The sequence below is a fragment of the Malaya genurostris genome, chromosome 3 (genome assembly GCF_030247185.1).
Source record: "Malaya genurostris strain Urasoe2022 chromosome 3, Malgen_1.1, whole genome shotgun sequence".
Taxonomy (NCBI): Eukaryota; Metazoa; Arthropoda; class Insecta; order Diptera; family Culicidae; genus Malaya; species Malaya genurostris.
This window is the reverse complement of record NC_080572.1, coordinates 40,000,784-40,023,609: the sequence shown is the minus strand read 5'-3', so window position 1 is coordinate 40,023,609 and position 22,826 is coordinate 40,000,784. Positions and strand designations below refer to the sequence as shown.

The 22,826-nt window shown below is 39.2% G+C and overlaps 1 protein-coding gene across 1 annotated transcript in view; it reads left to right on the top strand.

The window, feature by feature from the left end:
- The window catches only part of LOC131435630 (uncharacterized), a 180,405-nt gene extending 157,929 nt beyond the window's left edge, over positions 1 to 22,476 (top strand). Inside the window, exon 3 of the mRNA XM_058603720.1 lies at positions 10,550 to 22,476. Coding sequence (XP_058459703.1) covers positions 10,550 to 10,609 — 60 coding nt within the window. The 3' untranslated portion in view covers positions 10,610 to 22,476. The remainder of the gene's footprint in view (positions 1 to 10,549) is intronic.
- Positions 22,477 to 22,826: the final 350 nt, after the last annotated feature.

Sequence of the window (22,826 nt, the reverse complement as noted above, 5' to 3'; positions counted from 1 at the left end):
AACAAGGTCGTAGTTCTTCTTCTGGCTGTATCTGAGGCTTCACTTGCGTAGGCCAATTCTCCTCCGAAAATCGTAGAAACTCCGGACCTTTTAACCATTCCTCGGTGATTTCAGGACAGCGGTTTCTGTTCCACTTCGTTGCAGCATCAGCGGGATTACATTTGCTCGGAACCCAGCGCCACTCTGATAGATCTGTGGTTGTCAGTATCTCTCCTACCCTGCACGCTACGAACTGCTTATACCGTCGAGCATCAGATCTCAACCAAGCCAGCACTGTTGCAGAATCGCTCCATAGGAATTGTTTATCCACCTTTATACTGTGACACTTTTGAACGAACGATGATAGACGGCTACCCAGCACGGCGGCCTGCAGTTCCAAACGTGGAACTGACAGTGGCTTAAGCGGTGCGACTTTTGTTTTTGAGGCGACGATAGAACATTCTGGTTTCCCTTCTAATTCTGTTACTCTAAAATACGCTACAGCGGCATAAGCAGACTCACTGGCATCGACGAAAACGTGTAACTGAAGTTTATCGTACGTTTGTGCAGTGGCTTCTTTGAAATAACACCGTGGAATCCTAAGATCCTTTATCTTATAGATCAGATTGGTCCAACCCACCCAACGTTGTTGTATTTCCTCAGGTACCTTTTCGTCCCATTGCAGTCCAGCTCGCCATACGTCTTGCAGCAGAATCTTGCCGTGAACGAGAAATACGCTAAGTAGACCAAGGGGATCGAATATTCCCATTAAACATTTCAAAATCTGCCGTTTTGTTGGTCGCTCACCGCTATCTATTATTTACTGAATTTCTTTGTTCATCATAATAGGAAACTGCAACTGGTCTTCGGTGGTTTGCCATAGCATTCCTAGCACTCGATTCATTCCAACTGTTGCATTCAAATAAAAACTTTTGCATGCCTCCGGGGTTATTTCCTGTAGACCGTGTAGAACGCTAGGACTGTTTGACAGCCAATTTCTGAGATGGAATCCTCCCTTTTGATGTATAAACACGATTTCGCGTGACACACGAGCGGCGTCGTCCGCAGACTCGAAACTATCCAGAAAATCGTCCACGTAATGATTTTCCAAAATTCCCTCAACTGCGCGTGGAAATTGATCTGCAAATTCTTCAGCATTTTTATTTTTAACGTACTGCGCCGACGCTGGTGAGCACGTTGATCCGAAAGTTGCCACATCCATCAGATAAGTATCAAGAGGCATCGATGGATCATTACGAAATAAGAAACGTTGAGAATGACGGTCCGGCTCTCGGATCAACAGCTGGTGAAACATCTCTCGAATGTCTGCTGAAACTGCTACTTTGTATTGCCAACTGACAGACAGAACTGCTGGCAGTGACGTAAGTTGATCAGGTCCCTTTAATAGCATAGAATTCAGTGATATTCCGTCTACTTTTGCAGCTGCATCCCATATTAATCGGATTTTACTGGGTTTTCGAGGATTTGTTACTATTCCTAGTGGTAAATACCACACTCGTTTTGGATCAGCTCGTGCTAGTTCGTTTTCCGTGGCTCGATGCGCATAACCCTTCAGCTGATATTCCGCTATTTGTGCTTTCACGTTCACTGCTCGGGATCTCGCAGCATTTTACGCTCAAGGCATTCGAACCGCTTTACCGCCATGTTGTAACTATCTGGTAGCTCTATGTCGTCGTATCTCCACAGCAGTCCCGTTTCGAACTGATCACCTACACGGAAGGTTGTCTGTTTCATGATTATCCTAGCCCGTTTATCTTCGTCAGATTCCATATTCACTTGCGGTGGCATCTTCCACCGAGAAATAATCCTTCACTGTATTGTATAATTCCTGATCGCTGGAACACTCACAGGTATGGTAATTCACTGCATTTATACCTTGCTTGCCGCTATCGCCAAATATACACCATCCTAATCTAGTTTTCGCTGCAACAGGCTCGCTTCTTCTACCTTCTTTCACATGTAACGGGATGGTGAGGCTCGCGTTGTTAACTCCTATTAGAAGTCTGGGAACCGCTTTAGTGTAACTGACGATCGGTAAACCTTGGAGATACTGATAGCGCTGTGACAATTCTTCGTAATTTATACTCTGTTCCGGTAGAGTAAGTTCTTTAACGGTACGAACATCTTCGAGAATGTATTGTCTCCGACTACTTGCGCCTCTAATTCTCACTCGAATTTGTTTTGATTCCGATTCCACACGGGTTACATTCCCTGTCCACTTCAAACACAGAGGCGTCGTCCAGCCGTCGATGCCCAATTGATCCATCAGGTCACTCTCGAGCAATGATAGATCCGATCCATCATCCAAAAAGGCGAAGGTCTCAACAACAGCTCGTGGTCCCGAAACAACAACCGGTATAATGCGAAACAGAAGAGTTTGCTTGTACTCACTATGCGTATGATTTTCTGCCATCGACATTCCCTGGGTAGGTCGGCCAACGGTACTCGATCGATAGGCATGCAGCAATGGATGATGACGATACTGACATCCTTCGATTGCACATTGTTTTGAGTATCTACAACTTCTCCTTCCGTGCGTGTTGAGACAGCTTCTGCAAAGACTGTTGTCTTTTGCGAACTTCCACCGATTATCCACTGAACGGGATTTAAACGTTGAACACTCACTTATATGATGTCCGAATTTCTTACAGCAAGAACATATTCGCTCCTTTTCCGAAGTTAACTTTGAAACTTCTACTGATTCGTTAGTGTGAGCGTTTACCGTTCCCTTTTGTCTTGATTTTTGATGACTGTTACTATTGCCACCGGTATACATTGTAACTCTGCTAACTGCTGTAACCACCTTTAGCATAAAGTCTCCGAACACTTTGAGGTTTATCACGCTATGCTGCTGCATACATTCTGCCCACTGCATCTTGGTGTGTACAGGTAATTTCTCCACGAGCTCCATCAGTAATGTTGGATTCGAAAGATGTTCCTTTTGTCCCGCAGCTTCAAGATGATCACAGAGACTACGTACTGCCATTCCAAAATCGATTATGGTTTCCAGCCTTTCAGCTTTCGGAGCCGGAACATTGCGCACTTTCTGCAGTAAAGCACTGATTAACAACTCTGGTCTTCCGTATAACATACGCAAGGTATCAATCACTTGAGGCACAGATTCAGGTAGCAATAACCTACTTTTGACAGATTCGTACGCAGGTCCTTTAAGACAACGTTGTAGACGTGACAGATTTTCAGCACTACTGTACCCACATGCCAAGGAACTATTGATAAAAGTGCTAATAAATATAGGCCAGTCGGCTGGGTTACCCGAAAATGTGGGTAAATCGCGAGACATAACTTGACGCGCGGATAGCTGCGAGGGGGAAGGGGTAAACTGTTCAACAATCGACCGTCCCGACGGTGGGGGAACTGTGTCGTTATTTAAGACCGGGTTTACTTGTGGCGAAGGGCCAACATTCGGCGCTCTCGCAGGCGGGGGTACTAATCCGGAAATTAATTAGGCATAAAGTGTAAAGCTTTTGATAGACACGGTTCTTCGTGCCGTTCGTGCAACTCTAAAGCAAATTACAACGCGATATCGTTAAACCCAATGGTTAAATTTGCGCTAGATTGTAGTTTTCTACAAGTGCTTGGATTCGACATTATTTTCTAGTGCGTGCCACATTTATTCGGCGTGTTATTTGTAAAATAGTTTTTTTTCGGTTGAACTGTGACGCTTCAGTATCAATTGTTTGGTCGGCATCTCCGCTGTTGTGTTGCCCGCTCAGGGGCGAAGAGGAAGAAAATGACTTCTGTTCAATGCAGTGTCTGTTCTACGAGCATTCTCTCTGTATCTGATCGTATATATTGTTTCGGGGGTTGTAACCAAGTGCTGCATTTGAAATGCTCTGATCTTAATAATGCTTGTTTGGGTCTGATGCGTGAAAATATCGGACTGAAATACATGTGTTTCGACTGTCGCAAAAATCAAACCACACTGAACGCTGTGATGAAACTATGCACTGATCTACTAAGCAAAGTGGATTCGTTATCAAAAACTGTGGATGGTCTCGAATCGAAGCTAGCAAGCACGATAAAATGTCAATGTACTTCAATAGAGGATCGCTTAGTGTCGCGTATCGACTCAGCTCTAGATAGTCGTACTCATGACACAATTGTTCAACCTGAAACTTTTGCTACGGTTACTCGATCTGGTAAAAAGACAAAACGCAAAGCTCCTGATCTTCCAAGTGGTGATACTACGAAGCATTCATCTGACGATGGTGGTTTATTGCGATCTGGCAAGAGGCGCAAGATAATTTCTCAAAAAGGATCACAATTGATTACTAATGATGCTGAGGTGACACCATCTACACTGCCTATACCCGCAGAAACTAGTACCAATACGATTCAAAAAATGAAACGAACTGTTTTGTTTAAACCTAAGAATGGCCAATCGGTTGAAACTACGAAACATCTCATCCAACAGAATATTGATCCAGTCGCCTTTGCTGTCAAAAATGTTCAATATCGTCAGACCGGTGCTGTTTCAGTTCGCTGCGAGTCCACTGAATTTGCAAAAAAACTGATCGATAATGCAAAGAATCTATTGCCTGAGAACTATGAGATCGAACTTTCAAAACCACTACGACCAAGAGTAAAAATTGTAGGCATCACGGATGTATTGACTGAGGATGACCTTGTTGGCAAAATCAAGCTGCAAAACGATCTACCTGACTCAAGTGAGCTGAAAGTTATCAGAATACTGAACAAAGAAAATCGAAGTGATTCAACCCTTATAGCTGAATGTGACGCTTCTACTTTTAATAAATTAATGAAGCTACAACGTATTAATATCGGTTGGGAACGGTGTAGAGTATTTGAGGTAATCGATGTCATGCGATGCTATAAGTGCTCTGAATACGGTCATAAAGCCGTGACATGCGAGAATATAATTTGCTGTCCTAAATGCGCGGGTGGACATGCTGCTAATGAATGTCAGTCTGCCACCGCCAAATGTATCAATTGCTACAAGCAAAATGAGCTTAAAAATTTATCAAACGAGGATGTACTCGAAGTCAATCACTACGCATGGAGTACGCAGTGCCCCCTGTATAAGAAACGGTTGGAAAAAGCCAAGCTCAGGATCGACTATTCTACATAGCAATCAATGCACGTTGCTTCATCAGAAGAGATTTTTGGTAATGAGTCAGTTGATTCTCCTGCTCTGTCAGGTAAACACAAGAACAGTATATGTCCTTCCGAGGCTATGGTAGTTACTACGCACTTTCAAAGCGGAATACCCTTCCAGTTCTCTGTTGCTGATTCGTTATTTGTTGGAGTGAGTTATCAACTTTCGATCGTATCGATGGATTATTTATGAAATCAGAATGTGGCTTACCTTGATGTGTTACGGTGGGTTCTTGTAAGACAATGTTACCTTTTGCAGTAATTACTCCCCCTTGATTCGGTGCCGCTCCAGGAAACGCGCCGACAAACTGCTGCTGTTCCCTCATGCCATACAATGGCACCGATCGGTTAAGCGTTTTCACTTCAGAATTCAATGGATTTGTTTCGATTTCCTTCCCTTGAATCGGTGCCGTTCGAGGAATCGCGCCGGTATACTGCTGCTGTTCCTTCACGTCAAAATATGGCACCTGACGATCAAATGATTGCATGGTCGAATTAAATACTGGCAGGCAGGAACTGAATCCGCGATGTTCACTTCCGATGATCGCATTTTGTCGATCGGGTGGAACTGCTCTATTAAACCTTGCCAGAGCTGTCTGGTTACCCTTCTCCTGCTGCTGTTTCTGATTAATTTGCTCCGAGTGTTTAGGGTCGCGTGATTCCTGATTCAGATTAGCTGCTGCTGATAGGTCTCCCGATTGTCCCACCGGTGAAGATCCGTTTGCGCTGTCACACTGATCAGTGCATTGTTGCTTCCACTGCTGTACCCTGTCTAAACTCGCTCTTTTGCTAACCTTACTTCTGTTGCTGACAGTTTCACCCATTTCGTTTAATTCTTCCTGCAGTACTTTATACTTTTCATCAAGATGACGTTTCTCCATCTCTTGTCTTTCTTCCAATTGTTGCTTTTTTAATGACAACCGTGCTGCTCTAACACTGGAAGTCGATGTACGGGAACAAATACTGTGCGGCAAACAATGGTTACAGATCCACGATTGATCAGCTACCGAGGTGGTCACATTTGCACATTTCATGTGCCACCATCCGTCGCATTGGTCACACTGCACACAATCGTCAAAACTCTCCGAGCGGTCACAGCAGATACAAACGGTTGTTTGATTCTTCTCCATCTCGGAGAAGTGAACTGGTGAGGTTATCATCATCATGGCGGTGATCATCCGAATTCATAATGACGATAATTCTTAAAGTTTTGTTCAGAGAACAAAGGGGAATTCTTCACCGACTCTTTTCAGCAATTCGCAGACTCGTTGGTGCGAGATAGCTTTAAGCTAGAATTCATTTTATTAGTAAATTTGTTCTTATAATTCAATTATCTTACTCACAATTATCGGTTTTTAACCACTTTTAACTGAACAAGAAATACTGCCTCGATTCTTCATATTCCAAACTGATACAATTTTAGGTTAATTTAGATATTCTATAGTAATTACTGTGATACGTTTACTTACTGTAACAAACTGTGATAATAGGTTAAGCTAGATATATAATGAATTTACTGCACTGGAATTTATATTTAGGTAGAACTATTGAAATGTATGACTTAACATCGTCACAAACCTCGTGTTCCGCACACTCTCGGTATGATTATTACACCAAATGAATCGTTCTGCCCGTGCACGTCAAACTTGTCAAACGTAAACGTTCGACGCATCATTTACATCCGGTAGAGCAGTGCTGGCAGTAACACTTAGGTTTAACGTATGACAAAAACTCACTTTCAAGGATCACATTGAAGGAATCCAGGCAAAGCGTAATAAATATATTAAATTTTTATTTTCCGAATCGTCCACAAGGCTTTTAAAATTTTGCAAACGGCATCTCCGGTCACATTCTGTGTCTGTGTTAATTTTTGTTTCTATTGGGTTGGGTCTCCATCAAAAAACGCCTGCAATTCCTCGTCTTCGAACTAAGGTCTCACCCGGTAGTGTCGGACCTAGAATAATCCGCAGGACCACCAAGCCGCCAAATGATTCATAACTTCCATAAATGATTTTCGAAGTTCTCGTTTCGATACTAGGTTGGCCGGGTTATAATTTGAAATTTCCACAACGTACCCAGTCACTTGGGCATGGATAGGCTTTTCAGTTACTACCGCCACTACAATCAATATTGCGATCATCTTGACCTTGGTATGTCCAAAAATGAAATGAAATTCCAACTTAGTCAAAGAAATAATGCGTAGTATCTAAGTAAACATTGTAAACCATTCATATGTAGTCTACATTTGCTTGACGAAATAAATAAATAAAGATCTATTTTAATGGGATATTTATTTATAATAAGTCTACTATGAAGCAGTATTGGATCTTTATTGCTCGAAGAGCGACGGATAATGAGATCGTTGCTCAAATTAAAAGTTCTGGAAAATTCTGATATTTCCTGCGTTTGAACATGGAAACAGTTCTAAATATTGTATTGTATATTGGCAACTAGAGATAAAATATTCTTATTATTATCCATCACCATTCAACTGTTTTTTATAAGCTTTTTCATGTAAATTGTTATGACTCGGCTATGGCATTCGGCTTTCTGCTTGAATCAACTCTAGAAATATATAATTTCTGGGAATAATCATACTGACATCCGAAATTTTTTAACAATTTCTAGAAAATCCTGGTTCAGTTATATAATAATCGATTATACGACAACTATCAGGAATCAGAACTAATTGGCTCAAGTGGCACGTTCCCCTAGTTATTTGGAGATTTGTCCTTGTGAACTGTGAAAACTGACTTCTAAACTGAGGCCCGAAGAGAGAATGCCATATACCATTCGGTTCAATTCATCGAGCACGTAAAATATCTGTGTTTGTATGTGTGTATGTACGTGTTTATGTATCGGTTTTTTACTAGCTTTTCTCGGAGATGGCTGGACCGATTTTCAAAAACTTAAAATGAAACTCATATAACTTGACAAAAATCGGGAAGTGGATGTAGCAAGTGCCTTCAAAAGGCGGATGTAATGTTTAAAACGGTATAACTCCGGAACTACTGAACGGATAGCCAGCAAACTTGGCACCTGTATTTCTTGCTCCTCAGATATTGTTATAAGAATATTTTTATGGGGGAGGAGCGTAGCAAGTGTCAGTAACAAAGGAGGTCATTAAAAATTATCTAATTTGACGAGAATCGGTACTTTTTGAAGACCATCGATACTTTTTGCAAAACTTAGATATGATTATAAAAATATTCGTGGGGAGAGGCTGTAGTAAGTTCCTCTAAAAAAGGGAGTGTAATGTTTGTAACGGCATAACTCTGGAACTACTGCACGAATTGCTATAAAACTTGGTACAGGTATTTTCTCATCAGAAATAGTCATAAAGGTATTTTTATAGGGGAGGAAGCGTAGCAAGTGTCATCAACAGGAGGATTATGATAAAATCCATAAAATTCGACTAGAATCGATAATTTTTGAAGACCATGCAAACATTTGCCATACCTTAGATATGATTTTATGGAGGATGGATGTAGCATGTGTCGGCAAAGGGCGTGATTTTATATATTTTTCTGAAAACTTTAACATTTTACATAACATTGCAAAGAACTAGAGATGCGTTATTTTTCGGGTCATGTATTTATCAACCACGTCAATTTCAACAAATCATAATTTTTGAACTTTTTTTTAGCAACTAACGGATCCTCAATCATAACAAACTGTATTACTGAAACAAAGTAACCAAACTCGTTCTTTTTTGCTACTTCATTTTGCTCGGGTTACAAATATACTCAGCAACGTTACCTACGACTTTTCCAGTTATTGGAACCAAAACTAGTTCTTGACCGGTTTTATGTAACAAGAATAAGGATTTTTTCGATATCCAGTTTGTAACTATATCGTACTCGGGCATGGACTAGTAGCTGTTTACCAACGACGAGAGTATTCTTATAACACATGGATCAATAAGTCCCGAGACTAACAATGGAAACAACATTTTTTTTTGCAAAATGTTTTTTCATTCATCAACATAATCACCTTTTAGGGTGATACAATGGTTCCAACGTTTTTCCAATTTTTCAATACCATGTTTATAAAAAAAAAATTATCTTTCGCTTCAAAATAAGCTTCAGTTTCAGCGATGACCTCCTCTATAAGCCAAATCTTTCTCCCTGGAGCATTTTTTTAAGATCAGCAAAGAGCCAGTAGTCACTGGGGGCTAAATCAGGCGAGTATGGGGGGTGGGGAAGCAGATCAAAGCCCAATTCGTTCAATTTCGCCATTGTTTTCATCGACTTGTGGCAGGGTGCATTGTCTGAATCGCGGCACCCACTTGGAAAAAACCTTTTTCATGCTCAATTTGTCATGAAGGATAATAAATACACTTCCATATGATATCTGTGTCATCTCAGCAATCTCACGGAGCTTCACTTTACGATCTTTCATTATAATTTTTGTCACTACACTCACATTTTCCGGTGTAACGGCTTCCACAGGTCTACCCGAGCGTTCTGCGTCATTTGTTTAACCACGTTTAAACTCGGCGAACCACCCACAAATCGTTGCTTTTGATTGACAAGAGTCCGGATAACATTTTTCAATCCATTGTTTCGCTTGCACGGTGTTTTTACCCTTTAAAAAACAATGTTTTATCAAAACACGAAACTCGTTTTTTTTTTCATTTTTTAAACAAACTACAAAACGACTTTACTTCAACCTCGATAACTCAGCTGTTTCTGATCGGATCGACTTAAAATTTTGACCCGTTTCAAGCAAAGGTTAGTATTCTAGAAAAACGTGGTTACTAGTTTACTACGAGCGCCATCTCTGCTTTAATCTCGGGACTTATTGATCCATTTGTTAAAAACGAAATTACTTTCTCGTCGTTATCTTCGAAACTTCCTGTTGGTAGCGGAATATGTTCTTTGATTGCTGCACGCTCATTGCCCGTATTTACTACACCAAGAGTCGGTTTCAGAACGGTTCTTCTTTTTAAGAAAATTATCTAATAAGTACTTACAAAAATGAATCATATGCTTTCGTTGAATATTCAAATGACTACCATTTTGTTTGGAGGTCATTTCAGGAAATACACTTGCGAACAAATTTCCAACTGATCCAACAGTTAACTATCAACTATTATGTAAATAATTGTTTGACGTTTTCAAGAGCTTCAATATCCACCACATTTTCATAAAAAAACATGATTGCAGCAATTTTTTTCAATAGATGTTTCCAAAACAAAATCATAGTACAACATGTCTCGAATAACGGATATTGTTGACAAACAATGTCTTAAGCCAAAATGAGGTACCTATTTATATAATCTGGTGAAATATTCATAAAAACACCTTAAAGCTGTTTAATGACTATAAAGCATAATTCACAGTAATATACCCAAGCCTAAACCGTCACGATTTCCATTAATTCGTCAATTCTGGTCTTCTTCTTTTTTCAGACGAAAGCACATCTGGATGTGTTAGCCGACGCCTTATTGCGATGGGCACGAGGGCGTTAGGTTGTATAAATAGTAACAAGTAAACCAAACACAACACACGGATGGACAAACAAACAACAACTGTAGAGACAAAGCACTATTTTTAAGAGGAAAGAATCTAACTGGCAACTAGGGAAGACAAATAACGACATTCGAGAAGCATCCGGAGGGAGTTGGAAGAATCTGGATGGAAAGCTGTACATAGAGGAAAACAATTCAAATAGATAAAAAAGTATATACATATATATTTATTAAGGACACTCGCGGAAGCACAGAAAAGATCGGCAGGAGCAGCAACAATAACAACCGATACGACAAGAGCTGTGGATTAGAGATCCTACAGTGAGAAACAGATAACCCCAAAACGACTAAATCGAGAGTGATGCGGACGAAACAAATATTGACCATTCTTTCCTGTCAGTTAGTGACAGATTAACGTTAAGTGAGAGAAGAAAAAAGAACAGTAAAATCTTAAACTGTGCATTGCGCAAATATTGCGGTGATGAAACGAAGCACTAAGAAGTGAGAACAACTGTAAGTACATTGAAGTGTATCAAAAGAAAGCAAACCAAAGTATGTGTATTTTTCTACTAATTTCAAAAAAGTTATCAGTCACATGGATACCTAAACCAAGCTGAGCGAGAGCGAGACAAATGCTAAAAGCACTCGACAGTCGACAACACACGAAACGATCAAAAACGATATTTTCTCACTAATTCGGTATAAGAGACTTTGTTCCGATCGATATAGTGTTCATGCGTGCACGGGGTGACAGTATTCTGACAGCACTCCTGATCACATGGGTTTGTTTGGTTTTCGCACAGACAAACAGAACAAAAACGAACTTTTACTATACCCTCTGTGGAAGAATCTTGTAAAAAATACCAACATTCAAGATCGTTCAAGTTATGGAATTAAATCAGATAAAACTAAAATCTTGCGGAAAACTATTCTCATGGACAAGGCAGCTATATTGTATAGATAAGTCACAATTTTAACGAATCAAATGAATCCAATCTTAGTGAACTTTAATAATAAAAATTCACACCTAAGCGATAAGAGAATTCTTCACACTCCCACACATACTATCGACAACACCACATGTACATACAAACGCAAAAACAACACTCCCACTGTCCACTCGCAATCTTCTACAAACTACAAAACTGCAGCCGTACTTGAGTGCGTGCGCAGAGCAAAAGATATCGTGTCACAATCCACTTATACAATAAAAATAACCATATGTAGAACACAAATGAGGTTACAAAAACCAACAACTAACGTAAGCCTAGAGGCTATTGCCACTTGCCAAACCGAACGGGAAGGCCCGTGTGTTGAAAAGCTAGGAAGAAAAAACAAACCAAACATACAAGACGGAAAAAAAGACAAGTTCGCGAAGATCTTATTTTAGTCAAACTTTTAGTTACACTATTATTGAATATTTTGTTCTGGCGAGCGACAGGTCGTTAATGTAAATAGTATAAACCAAACAGAACAAAGTACATAACTAACCCAAGCTAGCATTCATGTGAAAATGTAATGTTTTAAACGTAATGCACCGTGACAGATAAACGATAGGAAACCATTTACCCCGCTTGCGATTTTGTTTATGGATAAAACATTCCATTTTTTAGGCTGCCATGTTTTCTTGTTTGTTACTAATAATTTAAGTTCAGTAGTTTGTGTGGCACGAATTTACCAGTAGGCTTGGTCGACTGGGTTTCGATTCACCACCATAACAGGCTACGAAGCAGAAAATATACCGTGATACATTCAACGCCGTATATGTCAGTTGATAGCTAAAACTATGTTGAAACGAGGCAACCCAGTTGTTAGAATCAAAAAGAAAAAAAAACGGTGACTGATTAATGAAATGGTTAATGTTACTAGTATGAAAGCTTGAAAATATGAAATTTTGAAAAAAAAATCAAACAAAAAAAAAGATGATAAAGAACATATATTTTTGATTATTTTATTTTGATGTTTCCGAGAGTGATAGGCCGATCGAATCAGCTGACAGCAAGTTTTATTCACCGCTACCTGGTGAAGAAACACGAAAACAATCAACTCTGGATGTTGGGAGTTTTAAACAACATGCACTATTGGTTGTGGATCATTGTTCGGCCAAATTTTGTTCTTGTTTCAAACAAAAAAAAAACAAATCCTGAAAACAATACCCACTTACATGCCATTCAAACGAACACACAAACAATTTAAACGTCAATATTTAAATTGAAATTAAACCAAAGCAACACGAAAAATATAAATGTCTATTTGCACAATATATCTTTACAGGAGAGAACACAAAGAAAAAACAATTTCTTATAGCAAAACAAGACGCAAGGCATGAAATAATAATCAGAAGAAACAACTCAGATGTGAGAAGTAAACAAAAAACAGAGTGTCTCTAGGATGCCGATATGTTAGCATGTGTAAAGCAGGATTAAAATATTCAAAATTGTCGAAAAGCACTATTCCTTTCCGTTAATGGAAGACGCTAGCAGGTCTTCGTAAGACGCTAACCAATGTGCCGTTAGATGGAAGATTTATTTGAATACCCACCTCTAGGTTAATTTTTAATCATCATTTCAAAGTTAACAAGTGCAAGACTACTAATTGGAATCGACAGTAAATCATAACAAAAATTGGAAGAAAATCGGTATGAGAAGAGAACAAAATCTGGGCAAAAAACGGTGAAACAAAAATCATGCGCTTAAAAATCCAATCGAAACCCAGGTGTTTATGGTAATTATATCCAGTAAACACTCTTCTTTCAGTCTGCTTGCCTGCCTGCCTGCCTGCCTGCCCGTCTGACTGTCTGTATGCCTGCCTGTCTGTCTGTCACTGGTTTTGTCGATGTTTTCCTTTTTTTTACTATCGAATTATGCGACATTGAACGAAGAAATGTCAGAAACAATTGTTTTTTTTTCACATAACTCATAACATCGCAGTTTTTTGTTAAATTATGGCATTTCACGATTCAAACTAGATGAAGATACTGAAAATTTTATGCGTTCAGGAATCTACATACTTCAAATGATTTTTCAAAATTTCTCGATTTTACGATGAGTTGGAAGTCGCTGAAAATAACACACGTCTTTTGAGACCGACATATACGAGCATTGAGTATGAAACATGTTTACGATTGACTTCATATAATATTCATGCATTTTGATCTATTTTGACATGCTCAAAACTGTAATATTAAATGAGCGCATGAAAGCTTATACCGTTTTCGTTAATTGATATCAGAGCAGCCCGAGAGCTGACCTAGAGTCCCCCAAACAACTTTTGAGATGTTTGTTTTAGCAACCTGGGTCGCTCTAGATCGGACTCCAATCGCGTACTTTCGCTTTGAAAATTTTCTCGGGTCGCACCACGATGTACATGCGAGTTTGTTTATTACCACGTACCAAGTGTTCGTTTTACTCGGAGTCAGAGTCACCCGCGTGTAGGTTCAAAAACGAAAACGGTATTAGGTTTATTTGATACCGATTTACGTTATTCCCGTGAAATTCAATCGATTGACGAATTACATTCTCATAAATTGAGTCATATGTGCATTTACATCATTTGTAAATTTCATCCTTTTTTGCTGTGTACGATTGATTTCAAAATTTATGGTTTAGGAATCTGAAAACCAATTTCAGTCACATCCGACTGAAATTTTCAGTATTTCAGTACAATTGGAGAACTCTGTTGATTTAGATCAGTGTAGACAAGCGCCAAAGTATCTGAGAAATCCACAGAGAAATCGAGAGCATTTAAAAACATTTTTTGGCACTACATCATCATCATTCAAGATAATACATAATCAACAAAAGTGCGCTAAAATACTCAGTTTGAGGCTGCCGCTCTCCATTCTCGATCACGCCCGATGCTTGCCAGATCACGTTCTACCTGGTCCGGTACTCTTACAAAATGCCCTGCCCACCGTAATCTCCCGGCTTTGGTCACCTTCTGGCTGCAGGGTTCACCGTAAAGTACAGCGAGGTCCTCAGCACGCGTCGCTCGAAAACTCCGGGTGCTTTCAAGTTTTCCATGTTTCGTATCCGTAAAGAGTCACCGGTCTTGTACATGGTACATGGTACATTTGGTGCGGAGGTGAATATTTTTTACCGCAGGTTCTTTTGGAGCCCGTCCGACCTTTGCTGTTTCGCATTTCAGGCGGGTGTACAGCTCTGCCACCGTTCAAAAGTTTCTGGCGGTAATGTCTATGTGATGATGATGATGATGATGATGATGGTCCCACCTCATACCCCTACAAAGGTGTGAACAGAACGAGTTATTTAAATGATAATGAATATTTTTGCACATATCTTAACCAGTAAACATAAGAAAACGATCTGATTAATCTAGCAGGTATAGATTTTCTTCTAAACAACGACTGACCATAAAATAACATTCAAATAAATCCGAAATATTACTATCCAGGGTTAATCAAGAAAATTTCCAACCCGGGAAGATCCTTGATCACATCAGGATTCGAACCCGATTTCTTTACCAGTATCAAACAATAATTCGCCTGGCCCTTCCCACCGGACCAGTTCATCGCTACAAACAAATTGACTGGATTTCGTGAAAATCGTACCCCAGCTCGTCACGTCAAACCTTCCCCTTTGAGATTCTAATGAAATCCTTACGTCTTATGCAGCACTGACGTATTCGTTTTCTCCGTTGTCTTGAACCCCCACATCTACGTTCGCTCCGCACCTTTCCAGTCCTCATAGAAGTGCTCTTTCCGTCTTTTAATGATCTAACGTCCATCCGTCAGGAGGCTCCCGTCGTTATCCCTGCTCATTTCGGCTCACGGCACGAGGTCGTCACGGGATTTGAGGATCAGCATCACCATCATCAGCAGGAGGAATACAATATGATTTCGGAAGAGAAGAACACTGTGCAATCTCTTCCGAAATCATATCGTATTCCTCATCCAACCATTCGTTTCATCGACGCTGTTCCACGTACCCGCGCTTGGATGCGTCGTTCATGGCTGCTTTTACTGTACTCCCGCAGTTCTCTAGGGATTCGACATCAAGCTCCTCGTCGTCTGGCAGCGCTGCCTCGAGTGTCTACGCGTATGATGTGATGACATCCGGTTGCTCTAGGTTGTACCGTGGCGGTTGCTGGTCCGTGCACTATCGATGAAGGATCATTTTAAGCGCAGCTTTAACATCACCAGTGGTCAGTGTTCAGAGTCATAGGCGCTAAGCCACGATAGGTTCTGACGTTGACAATGTCAGAGTAGTGCGGATCATGTACAGTACATGGTTGATTTGCGATTCCATCTGCTGTGATGATCTCCAGCTGTAATGATAAGGGAAGCTGTGTTGGAAGAGGGTGCTACGAATGGTCATATTCTTGGAGGCGGCGAAATCGATGAGTCGTAGGTCGTTTTCGTTTGTCAGCTGGTGGACGCTGAACTTTCCGATAATCGATCTGAGCTCCTCCTCCTCCTGACCTACATGAGCGTTTAGGTCTCCTATTCTTCAAGATGATATTGACGTCGTGGCTGTATAGACTTTAAATAAGAGAAATTTTTTTCAAGTATGTGAATCATTTCGAACACCATCAAAATCCACTCGAGATAACCGATAATTATAAAACCGAGGGCTAAGGTAATGTCAGAGTTAATATCACGCAATTGACGTAGGACTGTATTCGAGTAATGTGTAAACTGTCCATACTCACATATCAGTCCCTTCTGTCAACCAGCAACCATCTCTCAATATAATTCTGATGCTCACTACTAGGTGTCGCATGAATTTAATTCAAGCTGACAATTAGTGTGTCTTTCGGAAATTTTCAGATATTATTTCAACGAAATCAGATTAAAATAGTGCCTGATCCTATAGGTACAGAACGGTACAGTTTTCGGATATCATTTTCCTATAGATTTAGAAAAAGTTTAATTTGTTCCGATCATTCTCAGACGTTTTTGACGGTTACAGTACGAAAAAAAAACTGAATGAAATGAACTTCTGCTTAAATTAGCGTCAGATGCAATGAAGAAAGGTAAATTTTTCTGTTCTCCACATATTTTCAACTTGTACAGATTTGTTCCAGTACAGATTTGCTCCAGTACAATCGGCGAACAGTGGGTTTGAATATGACCGATATGGTCATATTATTAGCAATACAACCAATGTGTGCTTTTGTTTCGTGTAGCTTGCTGATCGCTTTCGATAGCGAAGTTATCAGAACCAAGTTCAGCAGTTCACAATCTATAATCGAACGAGTGTTTATTTCCGAAACAATTATCAAAAGTCTGAACGAATCTAATTTTAAACTTTCAGCACACGCAAATAAACTCAAATAACTCGAAAAACATGTAAGCATGCTATGTCTACTGGCAGCAGCGGCCAGGTGAAAGCTCACAAGTTATTAGAAAGCTGTTGCTCGTTTCTTTTTCCCTTGCCAGCAGCCTCATGTGGCGGAAATCCAGAAACACTCAACCTAGCGTAAGCCCTTTAAAATCCACTTGGAAACATTATTGGTACCATCGAACCCAAGCAAGCTGTAGGCTTCCCTACTGAACTCCCACCGAAAAAGCGTGTGTTATTTCAGCTTCATTTCCATTTTGCACGAAAGCAATATTGAAGGTTTATTTTTAGTGCCATACGCTGGAACGCGAATGAAAGAAGGGTGCAAAAGACTTCTCCCCGTTTCACGGTCTGTGTGCACTTACACCCGTTTATAATTCGATAAGATCTGCTACCTGAGTGGAAGTTTGCTTATATCAATAATAAAGAGGTGGATCAAATGTGGCGCAAAAAGAGCCGCAACAGTCCATCGCAACCTAGCAAGTTGATGACGGTTTTCCTCTTTGGAAAAGCTAATTCCACCTTACAGTTTGCCCTTCGTTTGTTTTAATTGACCAGGCAGTATTTTAAAAATTTTAAATACTCTTAACTTCTAGATAAAATATTTCAATGTTGTTGATAATTTCTATACCGTGAAAAATATTTCTTCAAAAAAAGTGGGGTGGTAATGTCAGAGACATAACTGGATGAAGTGAATACGAATAAAACTATCACGTATTTTTACACTTATGAACATCTAAATTTGTTCTCATAAGATGATATGTTGTGTGAATTGTGCAAGGCTTCATTTCTTTACTTCAAGAATTGTAACTGTGCACCTATACTAAAGAACTACGAATTCACGACATATTTATTTTAATAAACAAATTAATAAGACAGGGCAAAAGCGAGAATAAATTCTCCGTCTGCAGAAGTACAAACGGTTAGAATTACAATAATTTTAATGGATTTTAATGGAATTCATATTAAAAGTCAATTGCGCAGACTACATGTGCTCTCTTATTTCATGAATCTAAGCCTTGGTTTTATAATCCTGTAGTGGAATTTGACCTTCTGTTTCAACAGACTTCACAGCCGATTCAGTGTGTACAGAACCATTGCATGGCTGGTGCTACGATTCTACTGACACTACGAATCCTTCCAGGTCAGGGCTCGAACATACGACAACTGGTTTATAAGACCAGTGCCCTATGCATTGAACCGCCAACCCATACTACTAACGGATGGCAAATAAAATTTTGGAATTTCTTTCTGAAGCTGTCAAAAGAAGACAAACATACTTGAAGATCATCTGATTGATTGAAATTAAACATACATTGTCCTTTTTGAAAAAAAATATTAGTGAACATTTGAAAACGGTCCGTAATCGGATGTTCACCGAAGCTTCCGTTTGATGTCGGAACAGGAGCGTTGTACGGCCTTCATGTCAACTTTGCGATTGCATCTCTTGATTCTTTCAATCAACTGTTTGCAATTCGTGGCTCTCCAGTTATTTTTGTACACCAAGGAGCTCAAAATCCCGAAGAAATCTTCGATTGGGCGACACTGAGGCAGATTTGTCGGGCTGTGGTTTTTGGGTACAAATGAGATCGAATGGGTATTCAGGAACGATTGTGTTTTTTTTTTGGCGTAATGCGATGACGCTTTATCCGGCCAAAACACGTATTGTCCATCTGCATGATGTTTTTGAAGAAACGGGATCAAAATTTTCTTCAAACATTCGTTCTGGTACACATCTTGATTGATTGCCAAACCAAAGGGCTTGAACCTTTCTCGGAAATGGCAGCATCACTTTCTGTTCAAACTTATGTTTAAACATATTTTATGTTCGGATGTGCAATAGAACTATCCGTTGAATAGTATCGATCGTTTCCGGAAATCTGCGTCTTCGAAAGAGGAAAGTAACTTTCGTCGTCCAAAACAAAACTTTTTCCGGAATAATTTTTAATCAACAAGCGGCATTGGGACATCAGCGTCAGTGTGAAATCTGCGCGTCAGTATATTCCGGGCTCGTATCTTTTTTCGCCACTTTATTCCGACTCTGTACTGTTTTGCAGATGTACTGGTGAGAACAGTTAAATTTTTTTGCGGCATCACGTTGGCTCAGTGAATCCTTGTTGTTGAAGGCACGAGAAAGAGAACGAAGTCCTTTGCGTCCATAATTTTGGCTGGTCTTCTGGATATTGCAAACTGTAGAAGCCGCAACATTTTTGTTTTTGAAATGTTGTACCGTACTATTTGCCGAGATTTCTGTGCAGTTCGTAGATCTGCACAATACGCTCGTGAAATACTTCTTGTTTCTACGGAATTTTGAGCAAAACTGAGCAACCATAAACAAAACAGAAAATACTAGCAGAAAGAGGAGAGAGAGCTAACACATACACACTCTTATTTTTCTCTGAGCTCGTTTGTTGCTAAGCATACAGGCCTCGAAAAAATTCCTAAATTTTAGTTGCCACCCGTTAAGATTTTCACGTTTGAGTTCTAGTAAATCGTATTCACGACAAAACAGTTAGTTTTTGACATTTCGATTAGTGTTTTAGTCGAAATCAACCTAGTTTATCTGAGAGCTTCTTCAATCGGTGTAACTGCTCTAGCCTTTGTACCACCTAAGAGGTGTTAAAGGAAACAACATCTTGAAGCGATCGATTAAACACGGTCCAAACTAACACCTTCCCCTGAGAAATGAATTTGCTGATCAATGTATATAGTTTGTAGATTCTGGAAGGTGTTACAACAATCGTGCACAGTGTACATGTACAGCATAGCTTTGTTCAATCCGGTTTGCTCTTGAGATCTAGATTTCCCCAGATTTTCATTGACTGATCATTTGTGATATGTTTAACAAGCAAACATAATCAAATAACAATTATTACGAATTGCATTTACGTTGCGTTTACCTTACTTTCTATAAATATAATATTCTAGTTTTGGATATGAAAAAATCCTTGAAACCGTGACCATGAAACTAATTCTTACTTTACTGTGTATTGCTTATTAAATGGAATGATTTATTCTGAAAGGAAAATATTCTCGAGAATAAAATGATCTGTCAAATGTTGGAGCAGTGTTGCGTTGAATATTGATATAAAGGCTGAGTAAAAGTAAATTTGTTCGCACACCAAGCCGTGTCCTTCATAATTCAACAAGTTCAACAAGTTTTTCCCTGACAAGGATGTTCCGTACCGTTTAAAATTTGGCGTCATCTCAGATAAAAAAACCGAAGTTGGTTTTAACGTTCCTCAACACATTGTTACGCAGCAGACGATCCAGACCCGCTAATTCTTTTCCACACTTAGGCTTTGAGCACTCGACAAAATGTAGAATTCGGCATCTTCTGCACTTTAGCCAGCTTTTAACCGAATTATCCAGGTGTTTGTGCACAGTATTTTGTCTTCGTTCAAGCTCCGTTTTATGTTTTTTTTTCTGGACGTCATCGATTAATTCCATCAAACTTACACCAGTCGGTCGCTATAGAAGTGTAAACAAACCACTGTCAAATATTTTCTATTCCCAACACTAGGAGCGGGCTAGCGGCGCGCAAGGGACTTATCAATTTACTTTTAGTCAGCTTTTATTTGTGACCTTTAGGCTTATACCAGATTTTATCATTGATCTCCAATGCAGGGTCCAGAAAGAGTACCGTTTTTACTTTTCTTGTTGACTACTAGAAGTAGTAAAATCTGTCATTTATTGTTTTTATCAGTTTTATCTATTCGAACTGATGCGCAAAACTATGTTCAGGGACGGATGAATTAATACCGTAAATAATAACAAAATTTACCGAATTGACCCTGTTCAATTGTAAAAAATAAATCCCATTCAAATCGAGAAACAAATTCTTTTCGCTACTAACCGATTAGTTCACTTTGTCGATTAGTAGACTTGATTAATCGATGTTACTGAGCAAGTTTCCGAACAACTAATCGGTAACTAGAAACAATCACACATCTTTAATTAGAAGTTACTTCGCATAGAAGCGCTAGGTATTGCTTACGGTAATTATTACCCAACTCCTGCCTCAATATTGATATTGAGCATTTTGTTTTGTATGATCACACTGTATCGCTCTTCAGATAGCACCCGGAATTTATGTTTTTTTTTATGTAGAGCAAAAACTTTGTTTTTGTCTCTTAATAAAAATAATATTTTTAACCAATTAACGTGTTTATTCATATGCAAAACAATTCATTTCTTTCCCTTAATGGCTATTCTGAGCATTCTTCGTTCAACCGGTTCCATTGCTTTTCGTCATAATTCATCATTCAGTCTCCATGTTAATTCCAAGTTCATCCTCAGAAGATAAGGAGGAATTTTATTTACCAAAAACCACAAAAAAAGCAAAGATGAATTGTGAACAAAAATCCTCCCGGGGCAACATACATATAATGACAAACTTTCCAAACCCAAACAACTATCCGCTAGCAACTGTTTACACACAACTATGACGGAAACACTTTCCTAATGCGAGAGCCCATTTGAGAGCGAACCAACGGTTCAATTCTTAGCAAGTAAAAATCTCTAAAAAGTATATAAAAAAAAAACAAAGAAAAGACTGACTTAGTGCGACCGAAAAAAAACTATTAATTACCAAAAATAAAAGTAGTTAGCAAGAGAATAAAAATTAACCTATCGATCATGGGTATTTGAATGGGTTTTTCCAGGGCTACGGGAAGGTCACACAAAAGCCACCGCAGATTGAGATAACGAGCATGACAAGAGAGAAAGAGCGAATAACAAATAAAATCCTTAACAACCAAAAGCAAATCATTCCGCTTCACTTAGCAATAACTTTCAAACTTATCAGAAACAATCTAAAAGTTCAAGGGTTTTTTTAGTCGAAGGCAACAGATTTCTGTTGAAGATGGTGAACCTTGCTGAAATAAGAGTTTCATAGAGAAAATCAAGAAAGTACGAGAATCAATTTCGATTTCATATCGTGTACATTCGTTGTTTCTATGTTCCACAAAAACAAAACAAAAACCGACAATGGATCATTTTTAAAATAAGAAAGCGTTACGAATATTTTTTTATAAGCGAAATCCCCTTGTAAAAATGACGTTGAAAGCAAGACTTCGAAAAAGCAAATCACAAACAAGGAAACAAATATGATCAAAACATTACAAATGGGCTCCCGCACTATGAAACGATTGTTGAATGAAGAAGTGACATGCAAAAAATAAATGACTAGAAACACGTATCCAGAGCAAAACGTACTTCTTCTGAGGGATCGAGAAGAATGACAAAATGAATGAAACTTGAATAAGACGACTCTCAATGAGAATGAATAGGCCAGTTAACACAAAAAAGGAGAACAAACTGAAGATAACAAAAAAAACTAAGAAGAAAACTTGTTAATATCGCCGTCGAATGGAAATATTTGTTATTTAAAAAACCAGAAGAACTATTTAAAAAAAAACTGCTGCGATCCAGAGAAGAATTGAAATAAATGAGAAGAGAATCGCAGCTGTTTGAAAACAAAATGAAGGAGAAAAGGACACTAAAAGCTGGAAGTATATAAAATAATTTAGATATAATAAATATATTAATAAAATAAAAACATTACATATATGTTTTGATTTCGAGCTGCTCATATGAAATAATCCCTTCTCTCGCATCACTTGGTTTCATGGTTTCGTATCGCGGATTTTTGGTTTTGTTGTTGCATCCGCTGTCTCTGCACAGGTAACTCTCACTATCAGTGACCACTGTTTCGCCACTGCACTGTCATTCTGCACAACTATAGCTCTGACGCACTTTTTCGCCACTATCACACATACACACGCACACTCGCATCCACAGAAATACCGTACGCACAAAATGTCACTGGAGTACCAATCACATTTCGAGCATAACAGGCGCAGCTTTCTTTGAAAAGTCATTCCTAAAGTAGGTGGGCTCAAATCCGGCACAAA